This window comes from Eumetopias jubatus, unplaced genomic scaffold (assembly GCF_037043125.1).
Source record: "Eumetopias jubatus isolate StellerSeaLion01/CBP00866 unplaced genomic scaffold, mEumJub1_p1.0 scaffold_9, whole genome shotgun sequence".
Classification (NCBI taxonomy): domain Eukaryota; kingdom Metazoa; phylum Chordata; class Mammalia; order Carnivora; family Otariidae; genus Eumetopias; species Eumetopias jubatus.
In genome coordinates, this window is record NW_028274815.1 from 30,644,038 (window position 1) to 30,664,614 (window position 20,577).

At 39.4% G+C, this 20,577-nt stretch overlaps 3 protein-coding genes across 12 annotated transcripts in view; 1 reads left to right on the forward strand and 2 right to left on the reverse strand.

Moving 5' to 3' along the window:
• Positions 1-3,523, reverse strand: part of HEATR5B (HEAT repeat containing 5B) — a 111,416-nt gene extending 107,893 nt beyond the window's left edge. Inside the window, exons 1-2 of one of the 3 annotated variants that reach the window (XM_028117150.2) lie at positions 3,470-3,523; positions 2,354-2,501 (exon numbers count right to left, since the gene is read on the reverse strand). In XM_028117150.2, the coding sequence (XP_027972951.1) occupies positions 2,354-2,479 (126 nt within the window). In that variant the 5' untranslated portion in view covers positions 2,480-2,501; positions 3,470-3,523. Of the gene's footprint in view, positions 1-2,353; positions 2,522-3,404 lie in introns of all 3 variants that reach the window. The other 2 variants (XM_028117152.2, XM_028117151.2) reach the window with 2 other exon arrangements.
• A 232-nt stretch (positions 3,524-3,755) lies between these two features.
• GPATCH11 (G-patch domain containing 11) lies at positions 3,756-14,260 on the forward strand. Its single transcript, XM_028117226.2, has 9 exons — positions 3,756-3,772; positions 7,357-7,428; positions 7,966-8,192; positions 8,992-9,033; positions 9,684-9,804; positions 9,982-10,072; positions 10,934-11,050; positions 11,809-11,890; positions 12,927-14,260. Exons 2-9 carry the CDS (start codon positions 7,370-7,372, stop codon positions 12,980-12,982), a joined length of 795 nt encoding a protein of 264 aa, XP_027973027.1. The 5' UTR covers positions 3,756-3,772; positions 7,357-7,369; the 3' UTR covers positions 12,983-14,260.
• EIF2AK2 (eukaryotic translation initiation factor 2 alpha kinase 2) overlaps positions 13,004-20,577 on the reverse strand; it is a 38,794-nt gene continuing 31,220 nt past the window's right edge. For all 8 annotated transcript variants that reach the window (XM_028117120.2, XM_028117118.2, XM_028117113.2 and 5 more), the window contains one exon: positions 13,004-20,539. In XM_028117120.2, coding sequence (XP_027972921.1) covers positions 20,420-20,539 — 120 coding nt within the window. In that variant the 3' untranslated portion in view covers positions 13,004-20,419. The remainder of the gene's footprint in view (positions 20,540-20,577) is intronic.

The window sequence follows — 20,577 nt, forward strand, 5'->3', positions numbered from 1 at the left end:
TTCATTCCCCTCCAATGCCAAAAAGTTAGCTACCAATAAAAGTGACTACTCTAGATCCAAAAAGTTCCCACACTAACTTGCTAAGAAACCAACAGTCAAAGGATATAAAATATTGGGCATAGGGACAACTTATGTCTTAGAACCTAGCAAGGCTGCCCTATAAAAGCGAAGTCAGTAGTTCATCAGTTATAGGTCACTGAAGGAAACTGAAAGAAACTTTAAGATCTGTAGACAGCATAAAAAGAAAAATTCCGATATACTCATAATCAATACCAAGAGTTCATTCATTCTTTCAAGAAATGCTGACTGTGCACTTATTATATGCCATGCACTATTCTAGACACTAGGATGAAACAGTGAACACAACAGACAAAGTCTCTGCCCTTATGAGTTTATATTCCAGTGGGGAAAGACAGAGTTCACCAAATAAACAAATGAATAGTGTGAGCTCTTACTGTTTTGTACAGATTAGTAAGAAAAGGCCTCTCTGAAAAGAAGTGAAGGTGTGAGCTACGCAGACATCTGAGAGAAAAACATTCTAAGCAAAGGGAACAAGGGCAAAGGCCTTGAAGTGGAAGTTTGCTCAGTTGAAGACAGCAAGACGGCGAGTTTGGCTGGAGCAGAGTCAAAGAGAGGAAGCAGTGTAAGATGAAGTCAGAAGGGTAGAAGGAACCAGATTGTATAGCGCCTACACACCACTCTAAGAATTTTCTGTCATTCTGAGCAGGAATTTGAAGCACAAAAGGAATGCAATCAGAACATTTTAAAGGGCACATTCTGAATACTGAGCAAAGAATACAAGGTACATGTTTGGAAGCATGGTGAGCACTAAGGAAATTATTGTAATAATCCAGATGAGAGATGAGGGTGGAAACAATGGCAATGATGACAAAAAATTGAATTCTGGACATATCTGGTGGATAGAACCAATAGGACTTGCTCATGAATATGATGTGAAGTTTGAGAAAGAAAGAAGTCAAGAATGACTCTAAGGTTTATGACCTGAGCAACCAGAAGGAAGAAATGGTCATTTCCTGAGAAGATGAGCACTAGGGAAAGGACAGGTTTGGGATGGGTAAATCAAGAATGTGGCTTTGAATATGTTAATTTTGAGATGCTGTTTAAGAGAGAAAGAGGTAGTTGGGTATCTGGAAGTCATTATTGTAAAAATCATGAGATTATGATATCATTGAAGGAATAAATACTTGTATATAGTCTTGTATTTTTCAATTTCACAACAAAATTAAAAATATAGTTAAGTGTTTAAAAGGTAGAGGATCAATTATATCAAAAGCTGCTGATGGCCAACTAAGACAGAATACTGACCACTGGTTGGAAGAATCTGCGATCACTGATGACTAGACAAGAGCCGTTTCAGTGGAATAGAGACAAAAAATACTCACTTAGAAGGTGTTTAAGAGAAAATAGAAACTTTGAGCTAAGGACTGTAAATGAATCCATTCATTAACTTTGTCTCTCCAAAATTACTACTAAAACTATACTAAAGGGCAACCAAAAAAACCCCACAAAAAACAAAAAACACAAATCTACAAGGGCAAAGAAAACAGAAAAACAATCAACAGAAAATATAGAAGCCAGGTATCCCCAATAGGGAAAACTAAGAAGAGACTCAAATTACAACACAGAACCCTGTAAAGCTCATGTTTGTTATGTTGTTGTTGTTTGAAGCTCTAGGTGCTTTTGGAGGAAGGAGTGAAGCTGTGCCTAGAGCTAGAGGAAATGGTTGAGAGTCTAGAAGCTGTAAGATTTTCATACCTTTCTCCTCCATTCTGGACTCAGGGAACTCAAGAACAGCTGTGGGCTGGGAAAACTGCACTGAAGACAGGGGGTTTAAATGAAAGTTTACATACTGGATGTTGAAGTCCCTAGCCTTCTCCCCCAGTTCCTAGAATCTAGGCAGCTGGTGATACACCCTAGGACACTAGAGTAGAAATGTCTCTTCCAGGGAATGAGTAGCTAAAAGAAAACCCTGTTATAACTCCTCAGGGAGATAAGTAAAGATATTGGGATTGCTAGACAACACCGAGGGACCACTTGAAGTTGGAGATAAATGAATTTAAAATGTTGGCAGTCATATAATCATATTTTTCCCCAGGCACATTCAACTGTTCATACAGAGACATGACGTAGGCAAAGAACTAGGTTCAAAGGCGATTCAGGTTCTGCGACAAAACAGAAAAAGGACAGACAAAAATTCCTATTCCAGTGTAACATTCTCAATTCCATAAGTGACCCACAACCTTTCCAAAACATAATGCTTGTTTTTTCACAAATCATGAGCATGTAGTACTCTTCATTAGGTAAACCCAGCTGGAAAAAAAAAATACCATACCTTGTTGGCAGCAACCAAGACTTTATCAAGAAATCTCAACCATTCAAAGATAAAAACTGGTCTCTTTGCTTCAGTGATCTGAGCCAAAGCTTCTTCATTTAGCAATAAACTGTGGGCTAGCTCCATTACTGAAGTTTAAAAGTCACGCCTTAACAAATTAAAAAATACCTGTAAGGATTTTTTTTAATGTTAAAAGTCAAGCTTAATGAATGCAACCACCAAGAAGTTTAAAGTATGGCTTTACTTCTCATTTCATTTGGGGGAAATTTACGCAATTTCTTTGAGGTAAAACCCAAGAACCTAATTCTAAAGGACCAGCGTAAAACAAAAATGAACATAAATGAAAGTCATGCTTGGTGAGGAAGAATGAAAAAAGGGGTAAAAGAAACATTAAAATAAATTTTGCAAATAGCGGGGCACCTGGCTGGCTCAGTCAGTAGAACCTGCGATTCTTGAACTTGGAGTCGTGGGTTCAAGGCCTTCATTGGGTCTAAAGATTACTTAAAATATATACGTAGCAAATAAGGCATTATTCCAAGAAAAATGCGTAGCAAAACACATGTCATTAACTCATTCCATAAATGCTAAAACTTAAGCACCCAGATCAAACACGGGCTGGGCCTGACAATCCATCCTCCTTTCTCGCCCACTGCTCGGTGCACAGCACCCTTACCCTCCCCTGGCCCAGGAGGACGTCAAAACTCCCAGCATAAAGATGTCACACTGGAAGTCTCCAAAAGCCTTCCTAGGGGGATGGGGTGAGGGAGCCACATCCTTGTGGCATAAGCTTCAGTGGCAACCCCGGGCGCTGGGGGAAATGCAGCCCACAGATGCTGAGAGCGCTGCAGGTCTGGGTTAACCCGGCTACTCGGAGGACCACGGTAGCTCAGTGCCAGGCCTAGGGGATGTGTAAGAGGCCGCCGCAGGCCTTGCCAGGGCCACTCGGGCTGTCAACGACAGGTGACGGTGGCCCGGAACCGAGCCCGGAGACTGAGAAAAGAAAACGTTCATTACAAACTCGATTTTCCTCTCCAGCCCTCTGAAAACGTACGGGGGGACAGGGGTGTGTGTGCGTGTCACCGTGCATGCTCTGGCGGCAGACGGGGATGGCCTCACCTCCTAGTCTGGCAGGGGCCGCACAGCTGAGTTCCGGGGCCAGAAGCATCTGCCAAAGACCCGGATGCCCCGCCTCCCGCACTCCTGCCAGCAGGAAACGAAAGGAGAGCGCATGCGCAGAAGGCTGGTTTTTGCGCAAGCGCACTAATTATATCCTCCAAATCTCCCCTGCCACAGGTTTCCGATTGACTGCTCGATAGGAAACTCAGGTGGGACCTGAGGCTCACACGTCCCCTGCTGGTAGGTGGGCGCATGCGCCGCGCGCGCTCTCGCAAGCTGGCCCGGGGCGAGTAGAGCTGCCAGGTAAGGGGGTAGGGACGCCAGATAGAATGGTGAAGGGCGGTGGGCTGTGCGCTTGTTGTGACTACCCCATCACACCATCACCTACATGCCCACCCGGGAGTCGTTGCGTCTGCGCGATGCTTGCAGCTGGGATGGACGCGAAAAGGGAGGAATCAGCAGTCCCTGGGGGGGGGGGGGATGGGGGGACTGAGGTTTTTTGGTTAGGTTTCTACTGTATGTCCAGCTACTTAGCCCTCCTCTCCCCTCAGATGCGTAATGGGATTCTCCGTAGGCCTGAAGCAGCATTTTTGTTGCCCCCTCCCTGCCCGCTCTCTGCCAAAACAAAACAAAACTAACCTCACCCGAACCGGACCTACTACAGTCTAACCACTCTCAAAAATAGGTAACTCCATTCTTCCAGCTCTTCAGACCAAAAGCCTTGGAGTAATCGTAGACTTCTCTCTTTGACACACCGCCTCCGATCTATCAGCCAGTCTCCTTAGAGCTACCTTTAAAATATACCCAGAATCCGACCACTTCTCACCACTTCCACTGCAGTTACTGTGGTCCAAGCCGCCATCATCTGTGCCTGGATTATCGCTTTAGGAAGTTTATCCTTATGCTTGATGCGACTAGATGATGCTAAAGAATATTGTATCCACAAAGGGGTAGTTAAAAAAAAAAAAACAAACCTGGAACCCCCATTCAGATCTGCCTAACACTTTAGAGCTAAATGAGTCCCTTAAAAATAATCTAACCCTGTTTGCAATGGCAAGAGCACTGAGACCTGGGTTTTTTTGTGGTGTTGAGCAAGTCATTTAGCCATACTGAGCCTTAATTTCTCCAACTAAAAAGCTGGACTAACTATTCCTACTGTATATAGTTGTTAATGATTAAATGGGATAAAAATGTTTGAGATACTGGGTAGGTGCTAAACCATTATGTGTAAGAATACTGTTACTAGAAATGAAGAATTTGAAGTTAAGAGACAGTGGGTGAATTACCACAAATGCTATGTATAATCTTACATATTTTTAACTTATTATAATAAAAAGAAAAATGATAATGTTTAAGGATGCACACATGGCTGATGAAACTCTGAAGAAAAGTAAGAAAATGATACAGTTGGTAGGGGACAAAGAGGGCTCCTGGGTACCTGACAAGGGTTGTGATATGGGTGATGTGTTATATTATCTTTTACTGTATAATAAGTTATCCCAAAATTTAGCAGCTTGAAATAACTATAATCACTTATTATCTCATAGTTTCTATGGATCAGGAATTTGTTAGTAGTTTAGCTTAGCTCAGACTTTCTTAAGAAGATGTAATGAAGATGCTAGTCCAGGCTGAATCATTTGAAGGTTTTACTGGGGCTTGAGGCTCTGTTTCTAAGATGTCTCAATCATGTGGCTCCCAAGTTTGTAATGGTTGTGGACAGGAGGCCTCAGATCTTCCTGTGTGGACCTTTCCATAGAGCTGCTTAAGTGTCATCAGTACATGACAGCTGACTTTCTTTAGAATGAGTAATCTAGCCAGAGTTAGAGTGATCTAAGAGCTGTAGTGTCCTTTATGACCAAGAAGTCACTCTCCATCATTTCCACAATACCCTATTGGTTACGGATCAGTCCTAGTCACTGTGGAGGGGGACTGCACAAGGATGTGGAAAATCAAGAGGCAAGAATCATTGGGGGCCATCTGGGAGGCTACCACTTGGTTACAAGAGTGTTTGCCTTATAAAAATTCATTATCTGTAGATTTGTTTTAAGACATGACCTAGGGAGAAAAGTATTCTATTATTACAAAATCACAAAGGAAAGACCTTTCTTGTTCTTATCGTGGCTAAACATTTAGAATTTATGATGTTTGGGCCATGGTGGTAGGGATATAGGGAACTTTTCTTTGGGGTTTACAGCCTGGTTAGGAAGATATACACTAAAAAATTATAAAAACAAACAAAAACAGTACAGTAATAGCTTTCCCATCCATTGTAATTGTCCAAACTCTCAGTTGCAGTTGACAGAATCCCTATTCCAAGTTTAAGAAATGAGGAAATTTATTAGCCTATGTAACTGGGAAGAATGTTAGTCACAGCATCAAAGAAAGAGCTATAGGAATCAGGGTCTTAGGAACTAGAGGTAGAGACTCATTGCTTTTAGGACTACCTTTGTGCATTTTTTCTATCTGGTTTCATTCTGCAGAATAGAATCTCTTCAAATGGCCAGGAAGGTGGCCATCTGTAGCCCAGCTTCACATACTTCCAGTTCAGAAACCCCAGTGAAGAGATTTCTTTCCCCCCACAATCGTATATTCATATCACATAAGGAAAGCGATGCTTATCTGCCCTGGTTAGCTCATCACCTCCTCTGTTGCTGGGACATAGTGTACCAGAATTGGGAGTTCCCAGTACAGAGTACTGAGATTGCCACCCTCCACTAGAACTGCATGGAGGGCAGAGGGCTGGGTCCTCAAAGGAAAGGATGCAGGCAAAAACAGCATGTATGCACTGCAACAAATGACTACCCTTTGTAACTAGGCACTGGACCAGCAGCATCGATGTCACCTGCGAGCCTATTAGAAATACAGAACTTCAGGCTCTAGTTCAGAATCAGACTCTGGATTTTAAGAAGATCCTGAGGCAATTCCTATACATAATAAAGTTTGAGATGCAATTTTCTTGATAATTATTTTATACCTGTAAGGGAAAATAATTACATGATTTTAACTATTTTGGATGGAAACTCTCCTCAAAAATGTTTCCATATAAGTAAGATGTTAACTGTATCAAGTTCTAAATGAGCAGCTTGGACATGAAGTGCTGTAGAGCAAGGCCTGGAATGGTCAGGACAGACTTTGTGAAGGAGGGTCACCTAGGCCCAGGAGGAAGGAAATGTCTGTAGTATGTTCAGAGGGCAATGAGAAGCCCATATGACTTGAATATTGAATCCTAAAGGAGAGTCAGAGGTCAGATTATGAAGAATTCCTCCTGCTACCATGTTAAAGTGACTGGTCCTCCAGTGTCTACAGGGTAAAGCTTATTGAAGGATTTGAAACAGGTTAAATGACCTGACTTATGTTTTTTAAAAAAAAAAAAAAACACTCTGGGGCCACCTGGCTGGCTTTTAGTGGGAAGAGCACACGACTCTTGATCTCAGAGTTGTGAGTTCAAGCCCCACGTTGGGTGTAGAGATTAAAAATAAATAAATAAGCTTTAAAAAAAAGTTGTCTTAAAAAAACAACACTCTGGAGAGCGTGTAGGAGACAGATTGGAAGAGGAGAGGCCAAATGCAATGAGACCTGTTAGGAAGTTGTTGTAATAGTTTAGATGAGAAAGAAATGCCTTAACTATAGGAAAAATGAGGGGTATTGTAGAGGAAGGCTTGGCAGAGGTTTGTAAGAGGTCAGGAATGGGCAGATTGTAGTTACATTCATTTGAAAATAATAGGATATGAAGGAGGCTTGGGGTAGAAGAGAATGAGTTGTTGGGGAGCTTCACACAGAAAGATGCTGGGAGGCACTTGAATGTGTGGGAGGGCTGCAGAGACAGGTCTATTTCCATTATAAACTGAAAAGATAGGTATTGTTACTTTATCCTATTTGATTTGTAGATACTTTTGCCATATGAAGTTGAACATGGCAGAAGAAGAGGACTATATGTCAGATTCCTTCATTAATGTCCAGTAAGTAAATGTGTACATCTCATGTAATGGCATGTAGAAGACTCCTAAGTAATGACATTGATTTTAAATGCGGGTTGGAAGATTAGTTTCATTGCTTTATGGGAGCATCGCCTTCATTTTCATATAAAGATACTAGGAGCCTTTATTTCTCTTTTAATGCTAAACATTGACTTCTGCCCTTGATTCTTGTTATTCTCTTCTTTCAAGGAAATTTCTCTTCTGTTTTATTTTCTTATTGTCTCTTCTAGCTAGTATTCAACTTTGCTCTTTATTATTTCCAACCTCCTAGAAAAATTAGTGTAAAATTACTATTTCTTCACCTCTATACTTCCTTTAGTTTCCTACAATCTGGCACCAGCCTTCATTATTTTTATTAAAACAGCCATTCTCAGAGGTCACTGATTATATTCTAATATCAATAATAACAAGGTGATCATACCGGTACTGAACTTTTAAGCAGTGTTAAATGAGTAAGTAGCAAAGTTATGAGAAAACTTCAGGTACTCATCCAAAATCACCTTTTCCCTTATTTTTCAGACAAGACATCAGACCAGGAGTGCCAATGCTGAGGCAGATCCGAGAAGCCCGTCGAAAAGAAGAAAAGCAACAGGAAGCTAATTTGAAAAATAGGCAGAAGAGTTTAAAAGAAGAAGAACAAGAAAGACGTGACATTGGGTTGAAGAATGCACTAGGCTGTGAAAACAAAGGATTTGCTCTGCTCCAAAAGATGGGATATAAAAGTGGTCAGGCCCTTGGCAAGAGCGGTAAGTTCTGTCTGGACAGAAGCAGGTGTTCCTAACCACCAAATGGTGATCTATTGATGAGTACCAGAGATGACTCTTTACCCATCTCCACCGAAATTAAGACAATTTAGCTAGTCTCTTATATGCTAACAAGCCATATAGAGAACTTTCATCTTCCCACGCCACCTTAGATAACCGTTTGCCATCAAGAGCTACTTATCAGCCCAGCTCAGCCTTGAAGGTGCTAACATCAGGGATGGACGAGACTTACAATGAAGGCAGCGGCTAAGAATGGTGACAAGAGAAGGGTTGAGGAGTGCAACAGCCCAAGGACAGTGAAATGACATTGAGGAGAATGGCGGCACTCTGCCCTGCTCGCTCTATACCTGTGGCAGCTGCCTAAATGAGCATCTGGTTGGACAAGCTCAATTCTCACTTCCCTTTTAGAAAGTGAGACTGTTTATTAAGATGGAGAGGCCATATGTTTGTAGTAAGCTGTCTTTCTCGTCTTCTCTTCTTTATTGTAATGGCTTTGATCCTCACCTAGCAAGTCTTTGCTTTCTCTGGAGGCTGCCACCCTCTTGGACATAGAGTATCCATGTTTTCACTTCAGGAAACCGTACCTTCAGAAGGCCCTGTGGGGCAGCCTTACTGAGGAGCGGGTATTTGAAGGCAAGGGAGGTAGTTGATTAGATAGTCAGTTTTCAGTCTCAAGTGACATTGAAGCTGGAAGAATATTGTAACGTTGCAATACCGTGCTCACCTATAGTTTGCGGAAGAATTTCTAAAGTAGTTTGTGTATTTTGTTCTCTTTTCTTAGGAGAAGGTATTGTTGAGCCAATTCCTCTCAACGTCAAAACAGGTATATAATTATTTTTGAGTATATTTACCAGTAATAAGAACTGATGTTTAGATCTAGCACATATATTTGCTTACTAAATACTTTTTTTATGGTAGTACTATTACAGTTCTAATCATAGGAAACCCTCAGTAAGATATTTCTTAAACTTCTAGATCTTTTAAACTAAAAATAAAAATTTCAGTGAGTATAAAATAAAATTTAAATCGTAAAAATATGGGGAAAAAATGCTGTGACCATTAAAAATGCAGAGCTACTTTTGTCCTTTGAAATGTCCTAAAAGTCTTCTAAGACAGATTTATCCATTCAGTGTTTTTCTAAATACTTTGTATGAATTAAAGAGAAAAATATTTATTTTATTTGTTCATGATATTTATATGCAAGTATGACACTTGATACTGTTTTCCCAATTTAAAAAATTTTATATAGTGTGACTATCATATGAGATCAGACTAATGATCTTATAAAAATCAAATTGTGTGTTTGGGTTTAGAAAAAAAAAATCTCTACTGTTTTCTCTTGTCATTCATGTCAAATGATTTTGAGTGATTGTTCTCAGATTAGAATTGTGTGTCATATGCAAATAGGTCAGTTGCCATGTTTTAAAAGTGTGAAGCCAGCAGGTCCCTCAGCAGAGTTTGCTGTTTGAACAGGAAAAAGCGGCCTTGGTCATGAGGCATTACTGAAACGGAAAGCAGAGGAAAAACTAGAAAGCTACAGGAGGAAGATTCACATGAAAAACCAAGCTGAAGAAACAGCTGCAGAGCAATTTCGGTAACACTTTGTACTTGCGCTACGTTGGGTTTCATCTTGTCTTTCCTGTGTATGTTTTCTGGGAGTTGGGCACATAAAATGTGTAAAGAGAGTACAGACTCTCAGTGGACTGTGGTTTTCTTTCAATGAGACTGTGATTGATTGATTGATTGATTGATTGATTTTTATTTTTTTTAGACTGCGATTTAAACATAAGCATGATGAAGTGAAGCTGGAAGGGGACCTGAGGAGAAGCCAGCGAGCATGCCAGCAGTTGGATACTCAGAAGGCAAGCCTTTCACCTGTGTGGAGTGTGGAACACTTTTGGCACCTGGTGTGATTTTCCCTATAATTAGAGAAAAAAAAGAAAAGAACTCCAAGCCCAGTGTATCTAGCCTGCTACCCGGTAAAGCTTTCATTTAACACGCACTACTGATCTTTGATGATTGGTACTCACAATGACTTGTCCTCTGCAGGAACCGGAGTGGTCTGAATTACCCACTAAGCGTCAAATAATGTTTTTATATTTAATTGTTCTCTGCTTATTTGAGTATCAATGACTCAGAGCTGGTGCGTGTGGAAATTCTGTTTGCCAGAATATTTGATTAACCAGAATAGCCTATATTTTGTCCATATTCAGTACCTTTTGTGTCCCTAACTAGTAAAACCATGGTAGATTACTATCTGTTTCAGATGTGAGTGGTTTTTAACATCCTGTTTTTTCTTCTATTTTTATTTCACTTTGCTTTTTTTATTTTGATGTTTCCACCAAAATAAAATGACTTCATCTTAAGTCTCAAAAACGTTTGTAAAATATCCCTCGTATGTAAGTAGATCGCTGGAAGCCATCTCCCACTTTTCTATATTTTCATAGCATTTTATTTTGTGTCTGTGTCATGGCACTTAAGATTTCTAGCTTATATGTATTATTTTATACCCATTAGGCTACGTATACCCATGTCTTCTTTTCCTTACTAGACCGGCAGCAACTTGGGGACAGTATTCCAACTGGGTCTTCATCCCCATGGTTCATATAGCCCAGTGCTTGACTCTTGAGGCAGCACTCAGTAAATATTGAATTGAAAGAATATGAATTCATGTTGACACGAACAAACTTGTGTTTAATTGGGAATAATTCTCCCATTTTCAGAACATTCCGTTTCCCAGGGAAGCATGGTACTGGTTGGGGCTTGAAGAGGAGACTGAGGAAGAGGAAGAGGAAGAAAAAGAGCCAGATGAAGATGAATATAAGAGTGAAGACATAAGTGTATGTTTTGGCACCAGTTCCTTGAGCAGGGTGTCTCAGCGTTGGCACCACTAACACTCTGAGCCCTTCTTGAGAACCACGACATTATAGCTTTACCAAAACTTTATATAATTTCTTCCTTTCGCTTCAGTTTACACTCTCATCTCAGCTTCAGTTTGGATGACAGATGAGCTGCAAATGTAAATTATTTAATTTCTACCTTGTTGCCTGTTAAATTCCTGGAAGTGATTCTATAGGAGTACCTCTCTCCTCCACCCATAAACAAAGTCAAAAAACATAATTCAAAGGAAATGGAGATTATCCAAGAAAGGAATCCTATTTCTATGCTTATTTGTATGTGAGCATTTTGTAGGAAACATTTACAATTTGAAAAACCAATGTTCCACTTAACTGGGAGACCATTGTTGAGAACTTTAAGGACAAAGGAGGCAGTGTTCACTCTCATCCCACCAGGGAGGAAGATTCTTTGAAAGTAGACGGGTCTTTAAAGGATGGTGATTAAAATAGAGCCAGCCCAAACCTATTTTCTAAATGTTAACAAGTGGTCTCTTTGTGTCTGGCAGACTTGTGAAAATATCAGGGTGGCTGATAAACTGGAACATGGTCTGATATACTCTGCCCTTCATACTTCTCCTGCCTGGTTAAGAGAGTAGCAGATTTATGGCTTTGGGCTAACTTGGCAGGATCCAAGACACCAGAAAACCAAGATTCTGTTCAATTTGAACTATTAATGTGCCCCTATGTCCTCCTATATCTAGGTACTGGAAAAATTACAAATATTGACTGGTTATTTAAGAGAAGAGCATCTGTATTGTATTTGGTGTGGAACAGCCTATGAAGGTAAGAGGATACTTCGCACTTTTTAAAAATAGTGAATACAAATGTTCTTTGATTTTCTTTTTAGCTTTGATTTTTGTGTGTGTGAAAGTCACATTTCCCATAGACAATGGTAATTTCTTACTCCATCCAAATGGCAATTTGGGACCAATGTCTTAAAGCAATAGTGAATATAGAAATAATTGAGGTCTTGGGCGCCTGGGTGGCTCAGATGGTTAAGCGTCTGCCTTCGGGGTTCTGGGATCGGGTCCCGCATTGGGCTCCCTGCTCCTTGGGAGCCTGCTTCTCCCTCTGCCCCGCCCCCCGTCTCTCATGAATAAATAAATAAATAAAATCTTAAAAAAAAAATAATTGAGGTCTTTTTTTTTAATCTATTTGAGAGAGAGAGCATGAGTGGGGGTTTGGGGGTTGGTGCAGAGGGAGAGGGAGAAGCAGACTCCCCACTGAGCAGGGAGCCCAACAAGGGGCTCTGTCCCAGAACCCTGAGATCATGACCTGAGCTTAACCACCTGAGCCACCCAGGCGCCCCATTAATTGAGGCCTTATTAAAGGTGCTTTTAACTTTTCAGAAACTAAATGTGCAGAAGGGAATTTTTCAGTCTTCTATTTCAAAAAGGAAGAATTTTTGAGTTAATTGGATGATTTGTTTTCATGATTTATTTTTAAAGATTCTTTCCAGCTATAGTACTTGAAAAATATTTAAAATTTTTAGAACTAGCTTTTATGTAGTTAGATATTATCCCTGAACTATAAAAATCAGAATGTTGAAATCCACTCCAAATGGGTTTAAAACTGGCCAGATGTCTTACAGAGTCAAGTACTTTCCCCTGTAATACATTCGCCCATGTTGGCTTTGTTAACTTGAATTTAAGGACTTTATACTTGACAGTAAAGACTTGTTGGTTCTTGTATCTTTTCCTGGTTTAGCTGAGTAAGTAGCAAACACAGCTACGAAACACATGTTATGTTAACATAATTTTCTGGAATAGTTTACTGTACAAGTTGTATTAATCTTTTATTTTCCTCACATAAATCACAGATAAAGAAGACCTCTCTTCAAATTGCCCAGGACCAACTTCGGCAGATCACGACTAAGATTATTCTCAGTAAAGTAGAAACTTGGGAAATGTTTCCTAAAAATAGACAATTGAACAGTTAGAATTCCCAGATTATGCCTAAAGAAAGAGGGCCTTTTATATGTTGTGTTCTTTTTGTAACTTTGGAAATACTTTGTACTTTATAGTTGTTCATAGACTTCAAAAAAATAATGGAATGCTATTTCAGAACACCAGTGTTACAGACACGGGCAATTACAATTCAAGACTCGATTGTGATGCTTCTGGGGCTTAAGGATACCTCTCTTATTCCCCTCTTCACTCTGGATCAAATTGAGAAGTAAGACATGGGAGTCAGAGAGAGATCAAAGTGTCGGCTTTATTTATTTATCAGTGAAGCTGGAGTAGAGAGCAAGGTTGACTCATTCTCCTGTGAGGCTCCCTAAAATATCTCCCTGCCTAGACACAACTACAGACTTCTGCCTTGCCAGGGATAGAGCCCACCTTTGCATTCTGAGACCATTCAGCTTTCAAGGTGAGAGAACCCACCAGGGGCTGGGCCACACATGCTGACTTCCTCAATTGTATAATTGAGCTCTATTATACAATTGAATAATACTATTTAATATTTACCTTTTCACTTAAAAAACAATAAAATTGAATTAATAGCTAAAACAAAGACGTTCATCTTTCCTTGGAATTACAGTCAGATACTTCCTGTCCTCTTAGCCAATAGCCTGATACTCATGCAGTCATTTCCCAAAGCCACATGGATTGATTTAGATGGAACAGAGTTAGGCACCAACTTCTTTTTCTCCTGTTAATGACCATGGAGACCACCTGCCTAGTGGCCAAGAATATTTTTAATATGTTCATGCATAATTAGGCTGAGAACATACAAATAACTTTGATGGAGTCTGTGACTCTACTAGAGTTGTGGTCTGCATTTCCAGGTCAAGGGCTAGAACTAGGCCTCCCTTGGAGAGTGGGAAGCATCCCTCTATTCTTATCCATCGACAATGCAAAATACAGGCTTTCAGTGAGTAAAAATTTATTTTTATTAATGTAAGTCTTTGTTGACTTCACAAGGACAATAATGAAAACCAACAGAAGCAAAACATTAAAAAGAATTTTTAAATTTGCCTTAGTGAATTTGAATTTGCTTCAGTGAAATTTATGTGAAATTTGAAACTTAAATTTTAACATGTCGTGTTATTTACTTTTGTTTATACTGTGCTAAGTTTTCAAAGTCTTATCTATAATTTCTAAAGTGTTTCATTTTCTTAATATAAATCCAAAATACCAGAGCTGTTATAATTCAAAATAAACAGACTTTAACATAGAAATTGGTTTGCCTTAAACACCTTTAAGTGTTATTTGCCATTTAATTGTTGAAATTTGGAAGTGAACATTATTTAGCATTAGACACATTTTGTAGGATCAAGCATATGAAATTCTTAATACTTTTAGTTCCCACCAATTCAAAAGCACTTACGGAGTTTCTGCTTTATGCAAGGCAGTACATTCACCGCCTTGGGGTATACAAAAATGAGAGAGCCCGTCCCTGCTTTCCAGAAATTCACAGAAAGAGCCACATAGGAATTACTGAGCTCCAAGGCAAATTGGTGAGCATAATACTGAGGTACTGAACAACAGCAGTACTAGGGAGAAGTTTCATTCTGAGCAGGGATGATGGAACACTATGAAATCACTGAATTTGGTCCTGAATGTAACCTGGATGCACAAAGTTATGAGGGTTACAAAGTGACCCAGCCCTTCCACCCCCAGGTATTCACCCAAGAGAAACGAAAATATGTCCACATAAAACTTGTCCATGAATATTCACAGTAGCATTGTTCATAATAGCAGGAAAGTGGAAACAACCCAAATGTCCATCAACTGATGAACAGATAAATAAAATGTGATATATCCATATAATTGATAATTCGTTGGCAATATAAAGGAATGAAGTACTGATCCATGCCACAACATGGATGAACCTTGAAAACATTATGCTAAGTGAAAAAGACCACATATTGTATGATTCCATTTAAATGAAATGTCCAGAGTGGGCCAATCTATAGAGATGGAAAGTAAATTAGTCTTTGGGGGAAGATGAGGAATGAGTGCTAATGGGTATGGGTTTTCTGCACAACTCTGAACATACCTGACACCATTGAACTGTATAGTTTAAAGGGGTGAATTGTATGGTATGTGAATTATATCTCAAAATTTTATTTAAAAAATTTGAAGGGAATTTTAGGTAGAAACTGTAGTAGAGAGCCACTGAGTGCAAAACCTTACTCAAGTAGCACAGCCAACCTGTGTGGTGAGGGCTTATTCAAGTAACAGTGAACATGGGTCATGAAGCAGGAGCCTCCAGAGGAGCATGTCCCTGCCAACACCTCGACGTAAGCCCAGTGAAACTCATTTCAGACATCTGGCCTCCAAAACTCTAAGGGAATAAATGTGTGTTGTGTTCAACCTCCAAGTTTGTGGTAATTTGTCACAGCATAGAAAACTGATAACAGGTCTTGAATTAACCCCTGAAGAGCCACACATATTTGAGAGATATTTGCCTCACAGTTTTACCTATTATACAGTTTTTAGTCAGAGTTTAAACCAATAGTGAGGCCACTGTACATCAATCAACCGTAGTCCCTCCATCTGAAACCTTTCTGAGGAAATGAAGGCTTGGGATAGGCCACAGTCACAGATACAGAATAACAGAATCATAGACATTAAGGACTGGGTGGACATCTCGATATAAAGAGTAAATATCTAAATGATCTGTCTGCCATATTTTGTCCCTTAGCCTGCTTTCCTCTATATGATCTCCCTTGGCAATCCCCCGGATTCAAAGTTGAGCTGCAGGGGTTACTTCCAGATACCATACACATTATTCTGCATACGATTCCATCCTTTCCACCATGTCCCTATCATGTGTTTCCTACAGTGTGCTCTACATCTTCGCCTGAATATTCTGGCTGCAACCCAAACATGGCATCTCCACACGAGAGCTCACGTTTTACCTCCCTCAAGTGTTCACCTCACCGTGAGCACAGACATGCAGTGACCTCACTATTGGCTTAAATCCTAATGAGAAATTGTGTGATAGCTAAAAGTGTGAGACAAAATAGCTCTCAAGTGTGTGTGGCTCTTTGGGGGTTAATGTGATTGGGGCCTGTATTTCCTGTAATGGCATCCTAATCCAGCCACATGCATTTAAGCAAACCTGGAGGTAATGTCTGCTGCACACCTTCTCCTTAATCCTCACAATTCGTTACCAAGTCCTCTTGGTTCTGACCCCACCATTTTTTCCAGGCCGGCACAGCCTCTCAGCATTCTGGTCTTTTAAATATAGTCTCCTCCTGCTCCAACCCATTCTGAGCACAGTGTTTCAAAGAACTGGTTGGGTCACACCCACCCATGGTCAAAAAACAAACACCTCATTTGTCACCTTTGGAGTTTGCCAGGGCACCAACCCATTTTAAAAATAAATATCCCATCTGTCCCATTTAAGTTCTTTCTAGAAGAATCACAGATGACAAAGAGGTTTGATAGGATCCGAAAATTCCTATTTTGCAACCCTTAAGGAAATAATGGATCCAAAAAACAATCATCAATGGTTGCCAAAACCGTTAGGTGGAAGATGGGTAGGAAACTTGATAGGACCTGACACCCCCAGAGCCCACCGATCAATCTTCAGACCACCGAAAGTGGAAAAACCAAACATACTCCTCCCAAAGTGATGCCAAAGGAAGTATACAGCATCACTGACACAGTATTCTTGGGGAAGAAAATCTGAACCAGAATCAAATCAAGCTTCTAGTTCTAACTAGACACCATGGGGATGTTATCAGTCAGATCCTGAATGAAGGAAATTCTACAGGATATGTGATCCAGTTCCTTCCTCAAATAAATGGCAAGAGGAAAAACTGAGAACAGGGGTAAATGTTAGAGTAAGAGACATCAGCTACACACAATGTTGGATCCTGATTTAAACAACCAGTAAAAATATTTTTTTGTGAAGAAAACTGAATACAGACAAGATTATTGGATGACAATCAAGGAAATCTTATTAATTTTATTGAATGACAATGTTATCATGGTTTTGTTAAAATTCAAAAGATCTTATATTCTGATATATGTTTTTAAGTATTTACAAGTGAAATGATATAATGCCTGAGATTCGTTTTAGAATACTCCAGTAAAAGAAAATTTTAAAAAAGAAGGGGGTATATATAACAAGAAAGATGGAATACTGATCGTTGTTGAAACTAGGTGATGGGTACATAGAGTTTCACTATTCTTTTCTCTCTTTTTTTTTTTTAAGATTTTACTTATTTATCTGAGAGAGAGAGCAGGGATTGGGGCAGAGGGAGAGGGAGAGAAGCAGGCTCCCCGTTGAACGCAGAGCCCAACATGGGGCTCAATCCCACCACCATGAGATCATGACCTAAGCCAAAATCAAGAGTTGGATGCTTAACCGACTGAGCCACCCAGACACCCCCCATTCTCTCTTTTGATGTATGTTTTAACATAAAAATTTATGAAAATAAATATGAATAATACTGGCATCATTTATTATTCTATAATAAAAAGTGAACATGCCAGGAACCTCAAGTTATGGTGAACACTCAAGTAGGGAATGGATATTGTGAGTTTATGTTTCTAGTCAGTGCCCTGGATAACGGAGTCTTGGAGAAGCTGGTATTTAGACTTCTAAACATTTCATCTGATACATGTATGTGTGCACATATATGTGTGTATATGGATATGTGTACGTTCACATACATGTCTGACCTCATGGGTGTGGGACCAGTGCAGTTGCACAAAGTTCCATGTTCAAGAAGTATCCCCCATGCTTAATTTTTGAACAAGGGCCTCATGTTTTCATTTCATTGGGTCCCACAAATTATGTAGCTGACACATACACACACATACACACATATGTATATGTATAAAAACCAAATCACATATGTGCATTAATAACTTCTATATCCTCCATCTAGATGTATCAGTTGTTCAGTTTTCAACATTTTGCCCCATTTTCTCTCTCCATGTACATAATTGATTTTTGCTGAACATTTGAAAGTTGCCAATATTGGGGCACCAGGGTGGCTCAGTCGGTTACATGTCTGCCTTCGGCTCAGGTCATGATCTCAGGGTCCTGGGATCAAGCCCCACATTGGGCTCCCTGCTCAGCAGGGAGTCTGCTTCTCCTTCCTCTCCACCACCACTACCCCCCCACCCCGCTCCTGCTCTCTCTCTCAAATAAATAAATAAAAAATCTTAAAAAAAAATAAAGTTGCCAATATCATGTCACTTCACCCCTAAATACTGCCTCATGCATTGCCTAAGAATAAGACATTTTCCTGCATGACCACAATATTATCACACCTACAAAAATTAACAATTATCTATAACGCCATCTAATATGCAGTCCATATCCAAATGTTCTTAATTGTCCCCAAAACATCTTTTACAGCTATTTGCTGGGGTTTTTTTCTTTTTTCTTTTTAACATCCAGGGTACAATCAAGATTCAAACATCGTATTTGGTCATTATATCTCTCTAGCCTCTTTCTATTTAGAATGTTTCCTCTACTTTTGATTTTATGATATTGGCCTTTTTGAAAAGCCCAAGGTAATTATCTTATAGAATGACTTCATTCAGGGTTTGTCTAATAATTTCTTCATGACTGAATTTCAGCTAAATGCTTTGGGCGAGAAAACTAAATAGGTGATAGTGTGATAGATAATTCTTACATCAATCACATCAGGAGAAGCATAATATTAGTTTGTCCCACCTTCAGTGATGCTAGATTTAATCATGTAGTTATGGAGGACACAACGAGATCTTTCCATTGTAAAGGTGCATTTCCCTTCTCCCCCCTTGTAACTGATATATCATCTGTGGGATTATATTTAAGTCCTGTGAAGATCTCGTTCCCCAACACCTTTTCAACCAATAGTTTTAGCATTCATTGATAAACCCTGCCTTGATCACATACTGCATTGGGAGTTGAAAACCGTATTAGCTGCTTTTAGTAACTTTAGAAATAGCCCTAAGCCTTTATAAAAGCATTTTCTCTGGAATTTTCTGCTTAGCCTAAATTTGGCTCATTTTAAAAACTTGTAAAATTATATGACAACTTTAGAATGCTAATTGGTTGCTCTCAAGTTTAAATCAACCCTCGGGTTCTTCCAAGATGCCACCCAAATTATCTTCTGGTACTCCCTCCAGGGATTCAGGGAGACAAACGAGTATACTCAGTGTTTCTCAGGTACATCTCTTCCAGAACTCAAGCCACGCTTCTTGCCCAGACTACTGCCCATACTATTCCTCTCTACTCAGCTATATCCCCCCCCTACTTGAAGTCTCACTGGAATACCACGTCTAAGCCCTGCGCCATGATACCTCAGTAGAAAGGGTTCTCATGTGAACCCCGCCAGATTGACTACTTTCTGTGCTTACCTCCTGCCTTCTGGCACAGTTATCTCTTTAAAGTGTGTGTTCTAATAGATACAAGATGTATTTAAGATAAAAAAGAATAACTAGGCAGTAAGCAGTAGTAAACTCAACAGCCAGTTTAAGCTAAAAAGGTGAACTGTTACCTTCGCAGATCACCCCCTGGGTCACAGCACTTTTGTCCTTCCTCAGAGAACCACTATGGGATTTATTATTTCTTTATTCCTTTCTTTCCTTTTATTATTTGACCACATTTGTTTGCATTTCTAAACAAAATTATTTCATTTAGCATTCTCTCTGGAACTTTATGTAAAGAGAACCATTCTGTCTATATTTTCTGTAACCAGCTGTGTTCGCTTAACATTATGTTCCTATGAGATGTATCATGTTACTGCATTTAGCTTGTCATTCGTTCATTTTCACTTCTGTACAGTATTACAATGTATGAAAAAAACTATCCATTCTTCTTGTGATGGACATTGTTTTTTGTTCTTTTGGCTGTTGTAAACAGAGTTTCTATGAACATTCTTGTAGGCATGCAAGTGGGAATGGAACTGATGGCTTTGAGGGTATATACACCTTCAACTTAACCAGATCAGACCAAATTGTTTTCCAAAATGATTGTATATCACTTATCTTTTTAGGGATACCATATTTCTCTAACAAGCTGGTTAGCTATTTAAGACAAGGAAATATATTTTTTGGCCTAGAAAGAGTGAACACTTGATAAATATTATTAATTGATTGATTCACTAATTGACATAAAAAATTTGAGAGATTCCCCTCAATGTTTATAATAAGGAGATGAGCCAGGAAAATTAGGCAAATGTATGAATGTTTCTGAAGTTAAAAAAAAAAAAAAGATTCAAACCTTCCTAAAATGTAGTGAAAAATTAAGGGAAAAATTAAAATAGAAGGTAAATACCATCAGCAGTCCCTAGAAGATTTTAGACAGTTACAGAAAAATTGAATATCCAAAGTAGGATACTTTTTTAGAAGGGCTCTACCACGTGCTTCGTTCATTTTTCACAACATTCTTCCACTCCTTCAAAGTCTCCAGTATTTCAGATGCATTAGGTCGCTTCGTGGGGTCATGTGACAATAATTTCCGCAGAAGATTTTTCTGTAATGATAATGAGTCAATACTAAGAAATAGAACAT

Excerpts from the sequence above, each read along its gene's own strand:
- GPATCH11 (XM_028117226.2), top strand. The coding sequence starts at position 7,370 with ATGAAGTTGAACATGGCAGAAGAAGAGGACTATATGTCAGATTCCTTC. Across the intron at positions 7,429-7,965 it reads GATTCCTTCATTAATGTCCA|ACAAGACATCAGACCAGGAG; the intron begins GTAAGTAAATGT and ends CTTATTTTTCAG. Across the intron at positions 11,891-12,926 it reads GTGTGGAACAGCCTATGAAG|ATAAAGAAGACCTCTCTTCA; the intron begins GTAAGAGGATAC and ends CATAAATCACAG.